Source organism: Triticum aestivum, chromosome 1B (genome assembly GCF_018294505.1).
Source record: "Triticum aestivum cultivar Chinese Spring chromosome 1B, IWGSC CS RefSeq v2.1, whole genome shotgun sequence".
Lineage (NCBI taxonomy): Eukaryota > Viridiplantae > Streptophyta > Magnoliopsida > Poales > Poaceae > Triticum > Triticum aestivum.
In genome coordinates this window covers 340,452,396-340,475,755 of record NC_057795.1, presented here as the reverse complement: position 1 = coordinate 340,475,755, position 23,360 = coordinate 340,452,396, and the positions used below count along the sequence as shown (strand labels likewise).

The following is a 23,360-nucleotide window of genomic DNA, read 5'->3' as shown; positions in this document are numbered from 1 at the left end:
CACGAGCGGTAGTATGAGCGGTACATATAGCGGTACTACCGCCCCAGTCCGCGGCACTACCGCTTGCAGCCGTTCACCACTGCTTCGGTACAAACAGTAGACAACTCCATAGAGGAAGATAGGGACAAAGGGTGCAATATGAGTGTGTACTTGTTGATTCCACCCGGACCTTTCTGAAGAGGACCCCCTCTTGATAGTACGGTTATCCCTACGACTCAAGACCACCAGAAAAGAACCGTAGGAAAGAAAACCGTCTTCACTCGAAACTTCAAGGGGCACGAATCGTCTTGTGCCAAATGCTTGAACAACTGAAAAAGCTCAATGCACACGATTAGTCTACAAACACATTATCATCGCTCACCAAAACCACTTAGGCCATGTTCGGTTAATCCCCTCACCACAGGGATTGAAGGGGATCGGGGAGGTTTTAGGGGAGTTTTGACTTGCAAGGGATTAAATCCCTTTCAAACCTCTCCGTTCCCTGCCTAACCGAACAAGGCCTTAGGGATGAATATGCCCTAACAACAGAGAACTAGCGACAGTAGAGGGAGGGTAGGATGATAGTACTGCATACAACGATACTATTGCGCCTCTACTACAGCTCTACTACCCTGGAGGCTGCCAGGGACTACATAAGCAAGAAGATAAGCGGTAGTGTGACGGTAGTTGGTCATCGAAAGTACCGCGAAGAAGTATTGCCGCTGGGCAAGTGTGGTACTACCGTCCGGAACAGTACTACCGTGCCCAACTTCCTCCCCATTGCCGCCGAAGCGAAAACGAGTCCAGAAGCTCAAAAACAAGCAGTAGTGCTCGCGACACTGGAACCACAAAAGTATCATGCAAGCGGTACTACCACTACCCAGGGCGGTACTATTGCTAGTGAGCTTCAAAATAGCCCAAGCAAACAGATGGATACAATAAAACCTGAACTACCATAACTTCTGCAAATGAGCTCCAAAATGAGCAAACTCAAGCTTATTGGATAGATGACGACACATACTATCCAAACAACCAATGATATAAAGATGTGAAACCTCTATGAATGAAGTACCAGCAAAAACCCCAACATCGAAAACATCATAGAAGAAGCATATGAACTCCGTTTTCGATGAACTCGAGCTTGTCATGAATATGACCATAAGCTCTAAAACTCACAAAGAGAAACACCAAACAAGAACCAAGAAAGATGATGCAAGGATGCGATGATTTGAGCTCTCTACGAACGATACGATCAAGCTACTTACTGGAGAGCCCCCTTGATAGTACGACAATCAATCCTATAACCCAGTCTCCTAACTACCACATGAGACTGGTAAAATAGAAAACCTATCAAGGGAAAACCTTTCCCTTGCACATAGTCCACTTGAGCTAGATGATGACGATCTTGACTCTTTCAAGTTGGACCATCTTTCTTGATTGCGTTGGCTCGATGAAGACTAGTAGATTGCTCCCCCATACTCCACTATGGGTGAGCCACTCTTCAGAACATCTTCACAAGTCCATTGTCACCACAATGGACGACAAGCTTAAAGCATGATCTCTTCGTGATGCATCACTTGAACTTGCACACTGCAATCTTGATGACGAACACCACTTGATGTCATCCTCCATGGGTTGTATGAGATCTTCCTCTTGACGCAAGCCCATGGAAACATGCCTAACCCCACATAGAACTCTCACATAGACCATGGGTTAGTACACAAAGCGTAATGGACAATGCTTACCATACCATGGGATCACTTGATACCTCTTGGTACATATTGTACGCTTTGCGCGTTGATAAACTTGATTCACATTTTAACTTAGTCTTGATCGAACTTGTATCATGTCCTGTACAAGACCATCTTTGGATAATTCCTTGGATAGCACCTTGGTCATCTCATAAACTCCTTGAAACCAATAAATGGACTTCAAGAAAAGCATATGGACAAATCCTACGAATACAACTCAAGGCAACCATTAGTCCATAGAGATTGTCATCAATTACCAAAACCAAACATGGGGGCACCGCATGTCCTTTTCAGTTGGGTTTTGCCTTAATGATCTTTAGTTATTGCGGATGCTTGCTAGAGTTCCAATCATAAGTGCATATGATCCAAGTACGGAAAGTGTGGTAGCTCATGCCTCTCCCTCATAAAATTGCAATAATGATTATCGATCTAGTTATCATTGCCTAGGGAAAAATCCTTCTCTTGTGTGACAAAAAGCTTTCTACTAAACAATTAACTTTTATTTTCTTGCAAATTACTCCTAGTTTTATTCTTGCAAACTTATCCTTACACCTACAAAGTAGTTCTATTCTTGTTCTAGGTAAAGCGAACGTTAAGTGTGAGTAGAGTTATATTGGTGGTCGATAGAACTTGAAGGGAATATTAATTCTACCTTTAGCTCCTCGTTGGGTTCGACACTCTTACTTATTGAAAGAGGCTACTATTGATCCCCTATACTTGTGGGTTATCAGGAGGTGGTGACATGAGGTAAGAAGGGCGATAGCAGGGTCAACATGAGGACAAAAAGGGAGGCAGTGAGAGGAGGCAAGGGGGCGACAGTGGGAGATAGCGGTTCCTGGCCAGAATATGGACGTGACAATGGTGTCATCACATCCTCCAAGTTGTAGAAAAGGGAAAGAAGTGTCTGAGTGTGCTCCGGAAAGATAACTACATTGTTATCATTGTTTTATAGTATGCTTATATTTGCTATTGGTTTAGTGGAATTAATTGTGTAATAGTCAAGCAGGTCGCGAAGCAATGTATAGCTTAATAAGTGATAATTAGCTTTGCTCTTTTTTTTGCTTTCATATGCTGTTTTTTTGCGGAGATAACTATCAATTTATTCATCAACTGTCAAGGTAGTATAAAGAATACTAGAAGTAAAAGATAGTACGTAGACCACATACCAACGACTACTAGCACTGGAGCAAGCCGAAGGCGCACCGCCATTTTCTCCCATCCCTCATCGGAGCCAGGCAAACCTTGTTGTAGTAGACAGTCGGGAAGTCATCGTGCAAAGGCCCCATAAGGACCAACACACCAGAACAACAATGTGCCACTGATGAAGAGAAGCGTAGGTCGGAAGGATCCAACCTGTAGACACACGAACACAGACGAACGAAGACATAATCCACATGGATCCACCGAAGACAAACGCCGACCGAATCCCGCGAGATCCGTCGGAGACAAACCTCCACACGCCCTCCAACGATACTAGAAACACCGTCGAGACGAGGACTAGGAGGGCAGAACCTTACTCCATCTCCAGAGAGCCGCCGCCGCCTCGCCTCTCTAAGTAGAACAGAAACCCTAACAAAACTAAAAATAGCATGAAAAAATGGAGCCCTCCCGCCGGCAAGGGTCGGGATCCACCACGCCTCAATTGCCCTAAGGCCACAGGAGACGAGGTAGACCGGCGGCGACACGAGAAACCCTAGCCAAAGGGTCCTCTTTCTTCGACGGGAAGAAAGAAAACGATCACTGCTTTCGTATGATGTTAAAGCATATTTCAAGTTGAAGAGGAACCATAATTTATAGAATACTATATGATGATTTTTTTTTTTCACACATGTGCAATTTTTACATGAATTTATGTGTGGATTATGCTTATATGTGCGGCAAGAAAAGAAACTGACTGACATGAGATAATTGCCCATGGTTGTAAGTTTATGTGATATTTATTCCGATATATTCGTAAGCACATGGTCGCGAATTTCAGCGATATCCTTTTATCAATGTCTTTATATAAGTTTGTTGATCCATAGTACTCCCTTCGTTCAAAACAAATATCGTTGATTTAGTACAATTTGTATTATATTTATAATAAATCAGTGACATTTATTTTGGAATGGGTGGGAGTATTAAGTAGGGCATTCAAGTAGTAATAACAGTAAAAACAAAGTAGTGCCAGAAAGGACGACAAAATCTGTTCACCACCTTGCCGCTTGTGGTCTCTCCCTCCCGTGTGCGTGCGGCGTTGCGTCACTCATCCATCCTCACCCCCGTTTACCCATCCTGCTTCTGCCTCACTCGATTCAGTGCAAGTGACCAGCACCGGCCACCAGGAAGCAGCGGGCAGCGCAGTGGGAAAGAAGGAACGCCGCAAGAGAAGGGCGCTGGGACCGCGCTGCTCGCCGCGGCAGAGATCCGGCTGCGGCGGCCGAATCGACGGCCATGATGAGGCACAGAGCTCGCTCTTCCCCCAGCTCCCCGCTCACCCCATCCTCCAGCACGAGGTGACCTATCCATTTCCTCAGTTCTTCTTCTTCCTCCGGGCTTTTCTTCGCCGGTTCTTGTGACGAAATCGCTGCAAGCAAATTTATATGTGAAATCGCCGGAAGTTCGCACTAGAGCCGCGGCCATGGTGATGGCTGGACCAGGCTTAGAAAGCCCTTTTTTTTTTATTTGCCACCTTGAATATACGAGCTAGTACTTAGAACGAGGAATCTTGGAGTCCTTTTTGGCACTTTATTTATTCAGTAAGACAACAATCTACTAGGAAATAATGAATAAATAAAGAATAAGAATAAGAATGCCAGGTCCGCCGAAAGGTGGGCGTGTTGCTTCGATTTCAGATTCATGGATTGGTAATGTGGGTACTGCAATGTCGATCTTGGGCCAAAAAGTAGCTGCACAATCATCACTGTAATTTCGAGACAATCGGGCAAAAACAGTGCACAAGTCAGCCTCCGTTCCCCTTCACCTTTTTTTCTTAAGGACAGCACAAGGGGATCTCCGAGGTCGGGTCCTCACCCTCAGCGTCGTGGAACCTGGCGGTATCAACATGGAGCAGTAATGCACTTGGCGTTGACATTGCAGCACGCTATCTTTCCGCTTCAACCACTAGCGCGGGTTTGGATAGAAACAATGTGTTAATGATGTGCTCCGCACTTTAGCTTGACCTTGAGTTAATGATATGCCCAGAGCATCAGCAGGCCATCATGTTTTTTCTCTGAAAAGTAGGATAAACCATCGGCCTCTGCATCGATTGATTCACACAACTGTATATTATTAATTAATGATAATACCGAACAAATCAACATAATAAAATAGTACACCCTCCGTCCAGAAATAATTGTCATCAAAATGGACAAAAAGAGATGTATCTAGAACTAAAATACATCTAGATACATCCCCTTATATTCATTTTGATGACAAGTATTTCCGGACGGAGGGAGTAAAAAGAAAGAACTCGAGACCAAAGCTAAAGTGATATATTAGCAGGCAAAGAGCGCAACGTTCCAAGAAGGAACCGCCGCTCGCACGCTGATGTTGGCTCATCCAACCAGATGTGAGACCAAGGGCTATCGCTCCGAAGCAGATCTTTGAACAAACACCTTCAACAAGGTAACAATGTACCGTGTACGTACGTCGGCGCTGCATGATCAAGCCCCAAAGGCAAGATCATGGGTTTCCACTTGGAGAGAATGCATCCGCAATGCCTGCCGCCATACTCGTCGTCCACCACACTACCGGCTTGCTCACACAGAACTAGCAGGCCAAAGGAGAAGTCACCGGAAGGGAAGACGTCGTCACCTTGGCTTATAATGGGTGTTGCGTGGATACCCTCATTGCGTGGATACCGGAAGATGCGAACAGTAGTCTTCTGATTTCCATTGCTCCATTTCCCGCCTGTCCAGGATTTGTCAATTGCAAGAATCTCATGGCTCTATCCATACGAAGGTGTTGCATTCCTCAAGAAAGTTGTGATCTTAGTTCGATCTTTGCTTGTATGTAGGTCTGTAACCATCATGTTCATTTCAGGTTGCATAATTGGTTAGTGTCAAGGGATTATCATTTTAGCTCACATGGGAGATTCTTTCCCATTAGCCCCATTATCATTGAATGAGAAATTAAACTGCTGAGCAAACATGTTGATTAGCCAGCACATCCGTCATTTGCTAGAAAATCACGATTTGATTTGGCAAGGCGCCGACTAGAGGCTTCTTCTTCATTTTTCACAAGAGTGATAATAAATGCCACAAAAACTTATAATCGGTTCTAAATTATTACTGTGCTAATTAGTCAACTCACCGCTAATATTAGCCAATTAACGGACTGAAGACCCACCTAGCATGATCCAGTTAATCATCATTAGTTACAACTACTTCAGCTATTGCCTATTTTGGTGAAAGAGTTAGAACAGATTGCATGATCATTTGTTAGATATTTTTGAGTTATATCATGTAAAATGAATTGAACAATGAACATTGAGCAACATACTAATGATTTGGACTAGTTTTCTCTACCAATTTATTTTCAAACTCATCTGGAGCCAGATCAAACCACCAGTTTTCATGACAAACTGGTCCATATGTGTTGGAGATCTCAAACTGTCATGCTGTGCCTATGTTTTGCCTTTCTGTGAAGGAGTAGAAGCTTGTCGTTGACTCCTCCTCTATCTTCAGTTCAAATGTGAAACAGCGTGAGGTTTAGTATGCAGTACAGTTGATCTAAATGAAGTCTGTGAGAAATTTGAGGCACACAAATATTAAACACTGAAGGAAATTTGAGTTGCGCAGTTATCTCAGAAGACTTCTTTTATTCCTCACATTCCATGATCCCAAAATTTGGAGCTGTAACCAGGCACTACACAATAGGAAAGTATAATAGTAGTATATTAGTTGAAATGAAAGGAAGATTACCAAAAGTGGATTTTTTAGTTACAATCGTGTTCAACAACTGAGGTGTAATAGTGTATACTTTCATCACATACCGGCATGAGTGTAACAGAATATTTCGCGTAATTTACTGGACCGTGGTGGGGGAACTCTCCTTGCATAGTTGCATTCTACAGCATAAACAATTTACACACTTTCCTTATTTGGCAGAGCGAAGAAGATATTTGGTTTCTCCGTATCTCTCATCCTCATCAATCTGGCTTCTATTATGGAGCGTGCTGATGAGAATCTTCTTCCAGCAGTTTACAAGGAAGTCGGTGCAGCCTTCAATGCTGGTCCCACTGACCTGGGATACCTTAATTTTGTAATGAACTTTCTTAAGTCGATAGCATCGCCCTTGGCCGGCATCCTTGCTCTTCACTATGATCGCCCAGCAGTGCTTGCAATAGGAACTGTCTTCTGGGGCTGTTGGTGTTAGCCAGCATTTTCAGCAAGTTGCATTCTGGAGAGCTATAAACGGCCTTGGACTTGCCATTGTAATACCAGCACTTCAGTCGTTCATAGCGGATAGCTACAAAGATGGTACACGCGGAGCTGGGTTTGGTTTGTTAAGCCTCATCGGTGCAGTAGGAGGTATAGGTGGTAGTATTGTGGCAACACTCATGGCTGGGAAGGACTACTGGGGATTGCCCGGGTGGCGTCTTGCTTTTATTATGGTTGCGCTTGTCAGCTTCATAATTGGAATTCTTGTGTACTTGTATTCTACTGATCCAAGAAGAATCCCTGGGAATCATCTTCTAGATGATGACGACTACGAGAGGTATTCCCCTTATTAATTTTTAAATTGTGTGTTTGCTTAATTTATTTTATCTTGTCATGCTGCGAGGCTTCATTAATCAGAACTAGTATCCGAGTCCTGCTAAAACGAGTCTAAAGAACACCCTTACAGAGAGAGACCTTTGTGTGTTGTGTACAGTAATTTGGTGATCATATAGATGCTATGATTCTGCCAGATAAGATGCTATCATGATTTTCTATTTACTTGCAGGAACATAAATTTGAGTTGTAAGATTTGTTCTGCGGTGATTAATATGTGATGGGGCTGATTCTAAAGATGCATATCTCTTGTTTCATTACTTTGTCCCTTTCAGTTTGTAACTGCTGATAAAAAACCAAAAGATTTCCTTGGTCAGTGAAGCTTGTTAACTTGAAATGTGACTGCATTAGGGGTGCTTTGGTTTACAGGATAGATTTCTTCTTGCTCTAACTGAAGTGTGTAGCAATTGAGCCAAAGCTAGCAAAGAGATGAATGAACATAAACATTGATATCCTCCTCTTTTCCCAAGTTACATTTGTCCAGCAAAGATGTTCTTCCTCCGACCTCTATCTGGATGGATTCTTGGGTAGCAATGAAGAGTGTCATGAAAGTGAAGACATTTCAGATCATTGTGTTGCAGGGGATAATTGGCTCATTGCCCTGGACCGCAATAGTTTTCTTCACCATGTGGTTTGAACTCATTGGTAAGGCAAACAAGCTGATAAGCTCCTACATTAAATTCTCTAAAAGAAAGTTGAATATTGACGCTCCATGTTTGAACTCCTCTTAGGTTTTGACAATAGGAGTTCTGCAGCATTGAACAGCCTATTCGCCATTGGGTGTGCCAGTGGAGCTCTCCTTGGTGGTGTACTAGCAGATCGCCTGTCACGGCACTATCCTGATTCTGCACGCATCATGTGCGCTCAGTTTAGCGCCTTCATGGGCATTCCTTTCTCATGGATCCTCCTTACGGTCATTCCTCAGTCAACTGACTACTGGTTTGCCTACGCCGTCACACTCTTCTTTATGGGTATCACCATCAGCTGGTGTGCTACTTCGGCAAACAATCCCATGTTCGCGGAGGTAGTCCCTCCCAAGTACCGCACCATGATCTACGCCTTCGACCGGGCTTTTGAGGGCTCGTTCGCCTCACTGGCCGCTCCTGCTGTTGGCTTGGTCACTGAGAAGATATATGGCTATGACGCCAAGACTGTAAACATCGCCAACGGATCAGCACAAGGGGCGTATGCACTGTCGAGAGGGCTACTAACCATGATGATCCTTCCTTTTGGTATCTGTGTCCTGTTCTACAGCCCTTTGTACCTTGTGTTCAAGCACGACAGAGACAATGCCAAGGTAGCCAGATTCAAGGACCAGGAGCTAATCTGAAGATAAAAATATTTCTGCAGTGATGTTTCTGATAAGGATTCAAGCTTATTTGTGAATGTTTTGGTTGTAAATCAGAGCAGAAGACAATATATGCTATCAGGGAAATGTGATGCTAGTTCTAACAAAGTGCCAACATTACAAGATATAATCCAAGCACATTGTTTACTTGTACATGACAACTTAAACTGCTATCTTGTAGAACTTAGACCACTGCATTTCGTGTATAATTAACTTTAAAATGCACAAAGTTCCCCGGCTACATGCTACAACGTACAAGAAGATTCATTTTCATAAGGAATGTCCTCGGTGTCTTCTCCTGTAGTACATGTCAACAGTGGAAACATCATTAATAAAATCTAATAATGTATTGTGAACACATAATTCAAAAGTAATGTTAATGCAGAAGAGAATCAAAGTGTAACCTGAATCCCTAGATGTGGAGTATTCTATGTCTGTATTTGCAGGCTCGGTGTCTTCTCCTTTACATAGTAATATAAACAGATAACTAAGAGACGTCAGTGCAGAAGAGAACCAAAATGCAACCTGAATCCTCAGGTAAATCTTCCCAGATACTTCAACGACTTCTTGCCTTTGCATCCGCATTGAGCTTCTTCTTCATTAGCATCGACCCACCTCAAAAAAAATCACAGGGCCACCGAGCACTAAATTCAAAGAAAACTTACCTTATGGTTGCATTTGTAGAAATTCCGATGCACGTTGCCATTTCTTGTTCCCATTTTGAACTGCTTCACGTATAGGATTCAGGCGCCAGCACAGAATAGGGATACCCGCTAACAAAATCAGAGCGCAGCAACCTTTTGGGAATCGAAAACAGACCGTCTTGCAATAAAAGAGGCAGAGCAAGGAGCACCAGTGACTACATAAAAGAGGCTATTCAATAATAACATGTTGCAGAAGGCCACAAATGCTGTGGCAGATCGATCACAGTCAAAGGCACACACATTATAACACCAAACAACAAACGAAACAACCGGCAATGACAACAACTTAGCCCCTGCAATTCGGTCCCTCCTTTCTTTCAGGTGAAGCTCATCAACGGTGAGCCGCACAGCTGCACATCCGAGACGTCTGAGAGCCTCATCCTGGAGCTCGACCCCATCTCGAACTCCTCCAGGTCCGAGATGCTCTTCCTCTTGTGTGCTGCCGCTGCTTCCTGCCTCAAGCTCTCCTCGGAAGAATCCTTGGGGGTGATGCTTGGGGCCTCAGACGCCTCCAGGATCGGGCTCAGCATTGGCTGCTGCTGCATCTGGTTCTGCTGCGCCACCATCTCCGCCTGGGCTTCTGCCACCGTCGAGGGGTCATCCTCCGAAGCGTAGAGTATCTTCTGGATGGCCTTAACAATCTGCACACAGGATAAAGATGTCATCATCAACATTGCCCTGCTGTTGTACTCTACAAGCATGGTGTTTACACTTGTTCAGAAGGTTTTTTTTAAGACTCGTCAACAGTGCTGAACACAGTAATAAGTTGGGTATGATGACCTACTGTTGCATCATTGACAAGCTTAAAACTCAGCAACTGACACAAACTAGGAGAATGGTCAAGCATTTCTGCTACTTACCGGTAAATGCTCAACCTCTGGGCTCTGGCACAAGATCTCGACGTCCCGCAGCTTGGAGAAATAGAAATCCCTCTCTTTCTCGGCGCTATCAACAAGGAGTTTCAGCTCGGTCATCTGCAAAGTATCATTGTCAGAATACAGGACTTGTGCAATGCCGAGAGACAGCAAGAACGTTATGCTCAGCGCTCATGCCAAGTCACTCTCACCTGTGCATCGTAAGCTGGCGCTGCAGCTGGAGGTGGCTTTGCGCACCGCTGTGGAGCATTTGAAGCATGCCCATTGGCCCGTTTAGCAGCGTGCGGTGGAGGCTGAGCTTTGTGGGTGGCGGATGCAGACTTGGCAGGTGCCTGGGAAGTCCCTGATGTCCTTCTGTTGGTGTCTTTCCCACCCTTGCTACTTTCTCTTCTCTCAGAAGCATTGTAGCTGTGTGTTCATAACACAACAAGAGACAAGTGTTAAGAGGATTTTAAACAGATATGATTAGCACAATTGGTAACACTAAACAGGCTGAGAGCATTTGAGAGATAGCAACAATTAAATTGGTCATCTATGCTACAGAAAGAAGGGGGTTGAGTACCTGGTCATGAATCCGCCATTGACAGAATCACAATATCTTTTCATCCACTGCATGAACTCTAAGTTGTCAAGAGGTCTTCCTTTGATGAGCTTATTCACTTCAATATGCTGCAACAGTGAGAAAAGATCATAATGTTCAGTTACATTAATAGTCTCTATGGAATAAAAAGAAGTAAGGATATAAGCAATAATAATCCAGATTGCTCATAAGGATCGAATTTCAGTTTTCACAGTTCTGATGACAAACGGCAATTCTCCACACAGCAAAAAACACCATTATTTAGGTTGTACACAGTTTAAAAATACTATATAGCTAATAGGGTAACCTTCTTTTCATTGGGCTTATGAACTTGAACTAATTCAGATCCGTATTTTTAGCAGCCTAAAAAATTGATGACTTGACCCTTCACTTCCACAATCCACAAAACTACATATACCCATCAAATTACTAGCCAATTGCCTAATTCATGGCTCAGTGTCTGTATATTGAATTCTGGTGACCGCAACTCCACAATGAACTGATAAACCTACAAATTCTTAGTGCATCTAAGTGTTCTATGCCTTGGTATTGTTCGGTTGTCTCAACCTTAGAACTGCATACAACTCTGGCACCACTGAAATAAAACACAAAACTCTAGAAATCCACTGCAATTTCTGGTAACCAAGCGTAGTTGCAACCTTGGGTCCTCTCCAAGTCCATGCAGTAGTACATACCACTGGATCTAGAATCAGAATTCGGGGCAATCAATCGTTTCTTACAGAAACTACAGGCTACCGAACAAACACGCGCCCACACAGCACGGCCAAAATCTAAATCAGCCTCGTGTGCGGAGTAATCTGGCGGCATGAGCAATACAACTAACGCCACATAAATTCGCTCAAGAGGGGGGGGGGGGGGGGGGGGAAGCGCACCTTAGTGATCTTCAACTTGTTGAACACATCCTGCAGGACCTTGTAGTTCTGGATCATGTCGTACTCGTTCTTGGCGTCGAAGTTGACCTTGTGCATGGGCACCGCCCCGGGGTGCGCCGCGTCCATGAGCTGGCACGCCACCGCGCCCGACGCCGCCTGCACACGAGAATTCCGGCCGCGCGCCATGTCAGCATCCCGAAACACAACGAATCGAACCCGCAGATCCAGCAGAACCCCAGCGCCTGGAGGCAAACCGCGCGGATCGGGGGACGAACAGCCGATTGAAACACGAGGTGGAGGGGGGAGGGGGAGATCCGTGCGTACCTCCTCGACCTTGGCGAGGCTGAGCTGCAGCGTGGTGTTGATCCAGGCGAGGATCTCGTTCCGCCCCACGAAGTAGGCGCCGTCCATCATGCCTATGTTGCTGACCGACATCTCCGCCTCCCTTGCTTCTCCGCCGCCGGAGACGCAACCCAGACCTGTTCTCGCGAGGGACCAGGAGGAGGAGAGCAGAGGAGCGGGGTTGGGGTTTCGCGAGGAAGGTTTTCGAATGCGGCGTTGGGGATTCGGCCGAGATATAAGGTGAGAGAGACTTTTGCGCCGGACGGTTCTGCCCTCCTAGGTCTACGGTGCGGCCAGGGCTGGGAAAGGGGTTCAGATTTCGACGGGTATGCCCGGGCGCAGGGCGCGGGTGGACGGCCGGATTCGTCCGACCGTTGGGAGCGGCGCGGGTGGCCAGGGTGCATCTCCTTCACGTCTCTCGCGGTGTGAAGGCGACTCGCGTTGGGCTGGCATAGCTGTGGCCTATGGGCTACGGTGGAGCGTTTTCGGTTTCAGCGAATTTTGCCCGTTGCTTTTTGCTAGAGGAGTAATCGCGTGTGATCGAACGGGTGGTTCTGCTCCACCAAGCCTGCGAACTTCCTCGTTCAACCTTCGCTACGATTAACCACGCGATCATGTAATTCGATGAACTTTGTTTTTAAATTCAATGAACTTTTTTCAAATTCAACGGACTTTTTTGAATTCGATGAACCTTTTTACATTTTTTTAAATGAAAGGTGTTTCCCCCCGCCTCAACTTTTATTAAAGCAGCGCTGTTACTTTTAAGCAGACTGTTAAGCAGCGCTCGGCAAACCACAATCAACCAGACTGTTAAGCAACGCTCGGCGACAACCAAAATAGCTGCCATAAATCGATTATACAGGGTTCACATAAACTACCTCATTACATTTTAGAAGAGTTTGACAGGGGGACCAGAGAAAGTGCACAAAAGATAGACTCAATTTGGCACACAAAATAGCACCCTTCCCATCCCCATTTTTTAGCCACTCCAGGCGATCCTAAGCAACTTCCCTCTTTGATGATCCAAAAATTTTAAGCACCGGAGAAGAAGAGCACCCCGGGCCTTGGTACTTAGGATTTTCCATTGCCTGATCATAGCCCCAACCAGATCCAAGACACAGCGTATACTTCATCATCTTCTTCCCTGAAAGACAAAGTCACTGCGCAAAAGCCATAAGCTCCACAAGGTAGCAGATGTAGCAGTGTTGAGTGCTTCATAATGTTTCTTTTTCTTCTAGAAGGAAGACAAGGAAGTGAAGGAAACAGGAATAGGAATGGCAAAAGATTAAGCAATAATGGACCGGATCTCTTTAGCAACAATGCAATCAAAGAAAAGGTGTTGTATAGTTTCAAGTTCACTACAAAGACACAAGACATATCCTCTACATGTCTTTTTGGCTAGGTTATCTCTAGTTAAACTTTGGTTATTAAACATCAGCCATAGGAACACATGGATATTTGGGGGAACCTTAATTTTCCAAATTGAATCTTGGATCTCAGAAGAAACCCCACCAAAATCGACCATTTTATAAAAAGATTTAACGGAGTATTGGCCAGAAGTTTCAAGGGTCCAAACAGGACAATCAACATTAGTAGAAAGAGTAGTTTGTTTCACCAAGTTTAACAGGATAAACCATCTAGACAAAGTAGTCTCATCAACACATCTCCTGAAAGTAAGATGCAAGGTCTCCCCATTCCAAACTTGAGCAAGATTAGCCTCTTGCTGCTGAAAGATGTCAAACAAGTCCCAGAATGAGGTCTTCAGGGAGCAATCTCCAACCCAATTATCATGCCAAAAGGCAACTTTTCTCCATTTCTAGGTGTCCATCTATAAAAAGTTTTTGCAGCAGGAAAAGCCCAAGAGATACTCTTCAGAAAAGGAGAGCCCAAGGCAGGTTTGGCATAAAAAATATTAGGTTTGTTGATGGCATACTCGAAGAAGATTTTTTTTCCAATCATTATCTCTACCATCATAAAATCTTTTATCCCAAGAAGCAAGTAGAGCCATGTTAAATCCCTAAGATTGGGAATCCCCAAACCACCAATTCCGTTTTTCCTAGACACAAGGCCCCAATCAGCCAAGTGGTGTTTATGGACCTCTCCCACATTGCCCCAGAAGAAGTGGGACATTTGAGAAGAGATCATATCAATAGCCCATTTAGGAAATTTCATACTGGACATATAAGATAAGTAGGGATGTTGGCAATACAGGTAGTCAGAAGGATCAGTTTGCCTCTATAAGAGAGAACTTTACCCAACCAACCAACCAACAATGTTCTTAATAATCCTAACAATTATTGGTTGGAGATCTTCCCTTCTAAGCTTTTTAAAATGAAGGGGAACCCCTAGATATTTAAAAGGGAATTCTCCAAATTGGCAACAGAAAACCTATGCAAATTCTTTGGACATATCATCTGAACATGGATAGTATGGAGATCACCTTTATGGAAGTTAATTTTTAAACCAAAAAGTTTTTCAAAACAAGTCAGGATCCATTTCAGATTCCTAGTATATTTCAGGTAGTGTTTAATGACCAGGATGGTATCGTCCGCATGTTGCAAGCTCACAACCCCCCCCCCCAGAAATGGCATGAGGAAGGGGCCCACAAATCAAACCATGATTGACAGATTTAGATAGCATTTTAGAGAAAACATCCGCAACAAGATTAAACAACAAGTTGAATGAGGGTCACCTTGTGTTCAAGCCTTTCCCCTGATAAAAAGATAATTTTTGATGTGAAATGATGCCTAACATGTTCATCACATATTCTTTTTCTTTTGTAGCATGGATATTTGGACTTTTAGATGGTTCAAAGCAATAGTCTACATCTGACATGAAGACTTCAATACTCAAGCATATCAACAAGCAACCATGTCTTTCAAAATATCAACACTAAAGAAAGTTATCCCTAGTCCATCATGCTCAATTATTGATCCATTCACGAAGCACACTCAAATATTAGCTACATTCAATGATCAAGTACGATCACAGTGCCCCTTAGTTGGTGCATTATAAGAGAAGATGGAGACTCAAATAAAAATAAATTTCCATAAATTAAATAGATAGGTCCTTCGTAGAGGGAAGTAGGGATTTGTAAAGGTGCCAGATCTCAAAGCAAAAAATTGAGAGATAAAAACATTTTGAGAGGCATGATTTTCCTGTCAACGAAAATGACTGAGAATTCCCAATACTTTCCATGCTAGATATATCATAGGCGGTTCCCAAACAGAAAATAAAGTTTATTCCTTTTCCCACCATTCTTTCACACTCCACAACTAGTCGTATCCATGAGTACCATCCATACCAACACTTTCCAAGGAATTTATTATTTGACAACATAAAGTAAATTTCTTTTTCATCTTGGGACTGGGCATCCCTATTACTGCCGTACTCTCATGCAATGACAAGTGAATAAACACTCATCTTGAGAATAACACATCTAGCATGGAAAAAAATCAGTAATGATAACTCCCGAACGTTCGGGAGTTAAGCATGGCAACCCGAACGCTTTTAGATGGTAACTTTAGTTTGCGTGAGATTAGGGAAACATGGCAATTTTCTGATGAAAAAATGAAAAAGGACAAAGTTGCCATCCCTTATCAATTAAAGTTGCCATCCCCTACGAACTAAAGTTGCCATGTCAAAACGTTCGGGATGAACTGCTCAAATCCCGAACGTTCGGGAGTTATTGGATTCCAACAATATTGGCCACCCCCTGCCGCTTCATGAGCGGTACGGGCATACAAAAATGAATTTATATTGAAAATTAGGGTTGGCACACATACAAATTTGCTTAGAACGGCACGGAATTACCGTATATAGGTAGGTATGGTAGACTCATATGGCAAAACTAGGTTTAAGGATTTTGGATGCACAAGTAGTATTTCTACTTAGGACAAGTAGAGGCTAGCAAAAAGATTGAGAAGCAACCAACCAAGAAACGAAAAATCTCATAAACAAGCATTAAACATAACTAACACCGAATAATGCACCACAAGTAGGATGTAATTCCATTGGATAACTATTGACTTTCGTGCTTGCATAGGGAATCAGAAACCTTAACACCAACATTCTTACTAAAGTATAATTGCTCACCAACATGACTCACATATTGCTACCATCATACCTCAAAACTATTACAAGGAATCAAGTTTATTTTGTCCAATGATCTTCATGAAAGTTTTTCTTATATCCCTCTTGAATATCTATCACTTTGGGACTAGTTTCATATATTGTCGTTGCTTTTGACAAGCTCAAATAAATTTAAGTGAAGAACATGAGCATAGAGATCAAAATAATATAAGTGAAGTATGAGAGAACTTCTTCAAAATTACTAACTCTCAAATGAATCTAAGTGAATCACGAGAGTATTTCTTCAAAAATATTAAGGCACACCGTGCTAAAAAAGATATAAGTGAAGCACTAGAGCAATTCCATAGCTCAAAAAATTTAAGTGAAGCATAAAGAGCAATTCTAACAAAGCATAGCATAATGTTGGCTCTCTCAAATAGGTATGTCCAGCAAGGATATTTGTGACAAACTAAAAATAAAAATGAGAAAAGACTCATATAATACAAGACGCTCCAAGCAAAACTCATGATATGCGACGAACAAAAATATAGCTCCAAGTAAAATTGTCGATGGTCGTTAGAAGAAAGAGGGGATGCCTTCTAGGGCATCCCCAAGCTTAGTTGCTTGGTTCTCCTTGAATATTAACTTGGGGTGCCATGGGGAATCCCCAAGCTTAGGCTCTTTCTAGTCCTTATTCCTTCATCCATCATGATCTCACCCAAAACTTAAAAACTTCAATCACACAAAACTTAACAAAACCTTCGTGAGATTCGTTAGTATAAGAAAGCAAATCACCACTCTAAGTGCTGTTGCAAACCCATTCATATATTATTATTGCATTATACCTACTGTATTCCAACTTTATCGTGGCTTATACTCCCCGATACAATCCATAGATTCATCAAAATAAGCACACAATGCAACGAAAATAGAATCTGTCAAAAACAGAACAGTCTATAATAATCTGGACTTTGTCCATACTTCTGTAACTCCAATTTTTTTTGAAAAATAGGACAACATAGGAAATTTGTATATCAATCTTGTATAAAATTTTCAGAATTGTTCGTCACTTCTGTGATTTTCTAAAATTCTTCTACTGGACGCAAAGGTTTCTATTTTTCAACAAGATCAAATCAACTATCACCCAGCATGATCCCAAAGGCTTTACTTGGCACAAACACTAATTAAAAAAATATAACACAATCCTAACAGTAGCATAATTGTGCAAATACTCAAGAACAGAAAGAAAAAGGCAAAAATAAATTTTATTCATTGGGTTGCCTCCCAACAAGCGTTATTGTTTTATACCCCTAGGTAGGCATAATGCAAAGATTCAAGTATTGTCAATTTTAGTTTTAGATCCATAGGTTGCCCTCATGATTGATTCATATGGTGGCATAATTCTTGTTCTACGGAAGTGTTCCTTACCCTTTCTTAGTGGAAATTGAAATTTAATATTTCCTTCTTTCGTATCAATCACGGCACCTATAATGCGTAAAAACGGCCTACCAAGTATAATTGGACAAGACGGATTGCAATCAATATCAAGAACAATAAAATCTGTGGGCACATAATTCCTATTTGCAAGAATAAGAACATCATTAATTTTTCCAAAAGGCTATTTAGTAGTAGAATCCACCAAGTGTAAATTTAAAGAACACTCTTCAATATTGGTAAGACCAAGCACATCACATAAAGATTTTGGAATTGTGGAAACACTAGCACCCAAATCACATAAAACAAAGCACTCATAATTTTTTATATTGACTTTAATGGTAGGTTCCCGTTCATAATGTAATTTCCTAGGAATTGAAATCTCTAATTCCAGCTTTTCCTCAAAAGCTTTCATCATGGCATCAACAATATGTTTAGTAAAAGTTTTATTTTGTTCATAAGCATGGGGTGAATTTGTCATGGATTGCAACAAACAAATACACTCAATCAAGGAGCAACTATCATAATTAAAGTCTTTGCAATCCAAAATAGTGGGCACATCGCTAGTTAAAGTTTTTACCTCTCCAAACACACTTTTATCAACTTTTCATCAAGATTTTCACACTCCAAATCATTGGGATGCCTTTTAGCTAAAGTTGACTCTTCTCCAGTCCATTTATCATCAATTTTAATCTTATTAAACAAGGAATCAATATAAGAAACACCAATTACTTTAAGATCTTCATCATCTTTATGAAAGCAATCACTAGAAAACGCTCTTTCTAAAAATTCTCTTTTAGCTCTAAGCATAGTTGTTCTTTTCTTACTTTCATCCATAAAAACATATAAAGCTTTAAATGATTCATCAACCTTGGGTGAAAAAGTTTTCAACTTGAGATTTTCTACATCATGAGAAATTCTATCAATATTTCTAGACATATCTTCAATCTTATTCAGCTTTTCTTCTATCGTAGTGTTGAAAACTTTTTGAGCATTGATAAATTCTTTAATATCATTCTCAAGATCAGAGGGGTTCCTGTTATTATTATAAGAAGAATTACCATAGTTATCAGAGGAATTTCCAGGAAAAGGCCTAGGTTTAAAATTACCTCTATAAGCATTGTTATTGAAATTATTTCATGAGATAAAATTCACATCTACGGGATCACTATTTTGCTCAATCAAAGTAGACAAAGGCACATCATCAAGATCAATATGAGCATTTTTACTACCAACAAATTTCATAAGAGCATCAACTTTTTCACTCAAAGTACCAATTTCTTCAAGCGAATTAACTTTTTTACTAGTAGGTGCTCTTGCAGTATGCCATTGTGAATAATTTGCCATGATATTATCTAGCAATTTAGTAGCTTCACCCAAAGTAATTTCCATAAAAGTAGCACGCGCGGTGGAATCTAATTTTTTTATAGAAACAAAATTCAATCCAGCATAATTTTTTTGTATAATCATCCAAAGATTTAGACCATGAATAGGACGACTTCTTAGCATCAATTTCATTCTTTCCCAAGATTGTGCAACATGTTGATGCTCAAGTTGCTTAAAATTCATGATTTGAGTCCTAAAGGAAATAATTTTCGTGCGCAAAAAATACTTATTAATAAACACACCTTTGCACTTATCGCGAGAATCGATACTATTGCGATGCAAAGAAGAAAACCAATTTTTTGCACGATCCCGCAAGGAGAAATGAAATAATTTCAACTTCACAATATCATTGTCCGCGTCTGTTTTATTTTGCATATCACACGATTCTACGAATGTGTTTAGATGGGACGCGACATCCTCATTAGGAGTACCGGCAAATTGTTCTTTTATAACAAGATTCAACAAAGCGGCATCAATATCACAAGACTTTGCACTAGTGGCGGGAGGAGCAATCGGAGTGCTAATAAAATCATTATTATTGATATTGGAAAAGTCACACAATTTGGGATTTTCTTGAGACATCGTGACTACGCAAACAAGAAGAGATCTGACGAGAAAAAGGCGAACGAAAAAAAGAAGGCGAATAAAAGGCAATTTTTTGTGAAGTGGGGGAGATGAAAACGAGAGGCAAATGGAAAATAATGTAAATTCAAGGAGATGAGATTTTTGATTAGGAACCTGATAGATCTTGACTTGATCCTCCCCGACAACGGCACCAGAAATTCCTTTGACGTGGCTTGAGACTGCGTCGGTATTTCCCCAAAGAGGAAGGGATGATGCGACACAGCTACAGTAAGTATTTCCCTCAGTTATGAAATCAAGGTATCAATCCAGTAGGAGGCCAGGGCAAGCTATGTAAATGGTACCTGCACACAAAGAACAAAAACTTGCAACCCTACGCGTAAGAGGGGTTGTCAATCCCTCCTCGAGAAAAAGTAGATTGGTTTGTATGATTTTGGATAAATAGATCTGAGTAAAACACGAAATAAAATAAATAAAGAAAAAGTGCAGCAAGGTATTTTTGGGTTTTTGGAATAATAGATTTGAAAACAAAAGCGAATAAAAATAGATCAGAATATGATAAAAGATAGACCTGGGGGCCGTAGATTTCATTAGTGGCTTCTCTCGAGAAAATAACATATGGTGGGTAAAAATTTTTACTGTTGGGCAATTGATAGAAGATCAAATAATTATGACGATATCCAGGAAATGATCATTATCTAGGCATCACGTCCAAGATTAGTAGACCGAAACAATTCTGCATCTACTACTATTACTCCACACATCGACCGCTATCCAGCATGCATCTAATGTATTAAGTTCATGGAGAAACAGAGTAATGCAATAAGAATGGTGACATGATGTGGACAAGATCTATTGATGTAGGAATACCCCCATCTTGTTATCCTTAATAGCAACGATACATGCGTGCCTCACTGCCCCTTCTTTCACTTGGAGAGGTGTTGGGGAGCCTTGCATGGAAAACAAAAAAAATCTATGCACACGCAATGATCTATCCATGGAGATGCATATCAACGAGGGGGAAGAGTGTGTCTATGTACCCTTGTAGACCATAAGCGGAAGCGTTTCACAACACGGTTGACGTAGTTGAACTTTCTTCGCGATCCAATCGATCAAGTACCGAACATACGACACCTCTGCATTCAGCACATGTTCAGCTTGGTGACGTCCGCGCCTTCTTGATCCAGCAAGATGGTGAGGTAGTGGATGATTTTGGACAGCACGACGACATGGTGATGGTGAAGTGATCTCCGCAGGGCTTCGCCTAAGCACTATGAAAATATGACCGGGGGTGTAAACCGTGGAGGGGGCGTCGCACACGACTAAGACAATGTTGTGTCCCTACTAGGCGGCCCCTTCCCACATATATATAGGTGGAGGGGTGGAGGGAGCAGCCAGGAGGGCGCCCCAAGTAGGCCGAATCCTACTTGGGATCCCCCCCCCCAAGTGGCGGCCCCCTTTTCCTTATATAGGTGCGGGGGGAAGGCAGGGGAAGGAGGCGCCCCCCTTTTCCTTTCTTCCATGAGAGGGAAAGGCAGGAGGGGCTAGCCGTCCCCCTTTCCTTCCCTAGGGATGGAGAGCCAGGGAAAGGGGCGCACCAGCCCCCTGTGCGCTGGTCTATACCTCCCTTGGCCCATTAAGCCCATATACCTAACCGGGGTTGTCCGGAACCCCTTCCGGTGACCCGATGGCTACCCGATGCATCCCGAAACCCTTCCAGTGTCCAAATACCATCGTCCTATATATCAATATTTACCTCTCGACCATTTCGAGATATCTCGTCGTGTCCGTGATCTCATCCGGGACTACAAACAACATTTGGTCACCAAATAATATAACTCATATAACACTATATCATCAACGAACGTTAAGCGTGCGGACCCTACGGGTGGTTCGAGAACTATGTAGACATGACCGAGACACCTCTCCGGTCAATAACCAATAGCATAATCTGGATGCCCATACTAGCTCCTACATATTCTATGAAGATCTTTATCGGTCGAACCATTATGACAACATACGCAATTCCCTTTGTCTATCGGTATGGTACTTGCCCGAGATTCGATCGTCGGTATCTTCATACCTAGTTCAATCTCATCACCGGCAAGTCTCTTTACTCATTCTATAATACATCACCTCGTGACTAACTCCTTATTCATTTGCATGCAAGCTTATGATGTGTATTACCGAGAGGGCCCATAGATACCTCTCTGATACTCGGAGTGACAAATCCTAATCTCGATCTATGCCAACTCAACAAACACCTTCGGAGATACCTGTAGAACATCTTTATGATCACCTAGTTATGTTGTGATGTTTGATATCACACAAGGTATTCCTCCGGTATTCGGGAGTTGCATAATCTCATAGTTGAAGGAATATGTATTTGACATGAAGAAAGCAATAACAATAAACTGAACGATCAATATGCTAAGCTAACAAATGGGTCTTGCCATCACATCATTACCCTAATGATGTGATCCCGTTATCAAATGACAACACATGTCCATGGTTAGGAAACCTTAACCATCTTTGATCAACGAGCTAGTCCAGTATAGGCTTACTAGGGACAAGGTATTTGTTTATGTATTCACACATGTATTTAAGTTTCCGATTAATACAATTCTAGTATGAATAATAAACCTTTATCATGAATAAGGAAATATAAAATAACAACTTTATTATTGCCTCTAGGGCATATTTCCTTCAGTCTCCCACTTGCACTAGAGTCAATAATCTAGTTCACGTCGCCATGTGATTAACACCCATAGTTCACATCGCCATGTGACTAACACCCAAAGAGTTTACTAGAGTCAGTAATCTAGTTCACATCGCCATGTGATTAATACCCAAAGAGTACTAAGGTGTGATCATGTTTTGCTTGTGAGAGAAGTTTAATCAACGGGTCTGCCACATTCAGATACGTATGTATTTTGCAAATTTCTATGTCTACAATGATGTGCATGGTGCTACTCTAGCTAATTGCTCCCACTTTCAATATGTATCTAGATAGAGACTCGGAGTCATTTTAATCGGTGTTAAAGCTTGCATCGACATAACCCTTTACGAAGAAGTCTTTATCACCTCCATAACCAAGAAATATTTCGTTAGTCCTCTTAGGTAACTAAGGATAATTTTGACCGATGTCCAACCATCTACTCTTGGATCACTCATGGCAAGGTACACAATAGGTCCAGTACACAGCATGTCATACTTTATAGAACCTATGGCTGAGGCATAGGGAATGCCTTTCATTCTCTCTCTATCTTCTGCCGTGGTCGGGCTTTGAGTCTTACTCAACTTCACACCTTGCAACATAGGCAAGAACCCTTTCTTAGACTGATCCATTTTGAACTTCTTCACAACTTTGCCAAGATATGTGCTTTGTGAAAGTCCTATTAAGCGTCTCGATCTATCCCTATAGATCTTGATGCCCAATATGTAAGTAGCTTCACTGTGGTCTTTCATTGAAAAATTCTTATTCAAGTATCCTTTTATGCTATCCAGAAATTCTACATCATTTCCAATCAACAATATGTCATCCACATATGATATCAGAAATGCTAAAGAGCTCCCACTCACATTCTTGTAAATACAAGCTTCACCCTAAGTCTGTAAAAACCATATGCTTTGATCACCTCATCAAAGCGTATATTCCA

At 42.0% G+C, this 23,360-nt stretch overlaps 1 protein-coding gene and 1 pseudogene across 1 annotated transcript; one reads left to right on the top strand and one right to left on the bottom strand.

Annotated features, from left to right (window-relative positions):
- The first annotated feature begins 3,905 nt into the window (after positions 1-3,905).
- Positions 3,906-8,961, top strand: LOC123122840 (uncharacterized; annotated as a pseudogene).
- A 733-nt stretch (positions 8,962-9,694) lies between these two features.
- Positions 9,695-12,468, bottom strand: LOC123122834 (microtubule-associated protein RP/EB family member 1C). The gene is made up of 6 exons (XM_044543193.1): positions 12,211-12,468; positions 11,887-12,042; positions 10,976-11,082; positions 10,605-10,821; positions 10,399-10,512; positions 9,695-10,179 (listed from the first exon to the last, which is right to left on the bottom strand). The coding sequence occupies exons 1-6, from the start codon at positions 12,319-12,321 to the stop codon at positions 9,856-9,858; spliced, it is 1,029 nt and encodes a 342-aa protein (XP_044399128.1). The 5' UTR covers positions 12,322-12,468; the 3' UTR covers positions 9,695-9,855.
- Between the last annotated feature and the right edge of the window lie 10,892 nt (positions 12,469-23,360).

What these genes read in the sequence shown, in the direction of transcription:
- LOC123122834 (XM_044543193.1), bottom strand. Translation starts at nt 12,321, where the DNA reads ATGTCGGTCAGCAACATAGGCATGATGGACGGCGCCTACTTCGTGGGG. An exon ending in AATGGCGGATTCATGACCAG is followed by an intron (nt 10,822 to 10,975) that starts GTACTCAACCCC and finishes ATGAACACACAG; the next exon opens with CTACAATGCTTCTGAGAGAA. An exon ending in CAGAGGTTGAGCATTTACCG is followed by an intron (nt 10,180 to 10,398) that starts GTAAGTAGCAGA and finishes TCCTGTGTGCAG; the next exon opens with ATTGTTAAGGCCATCCAGAA.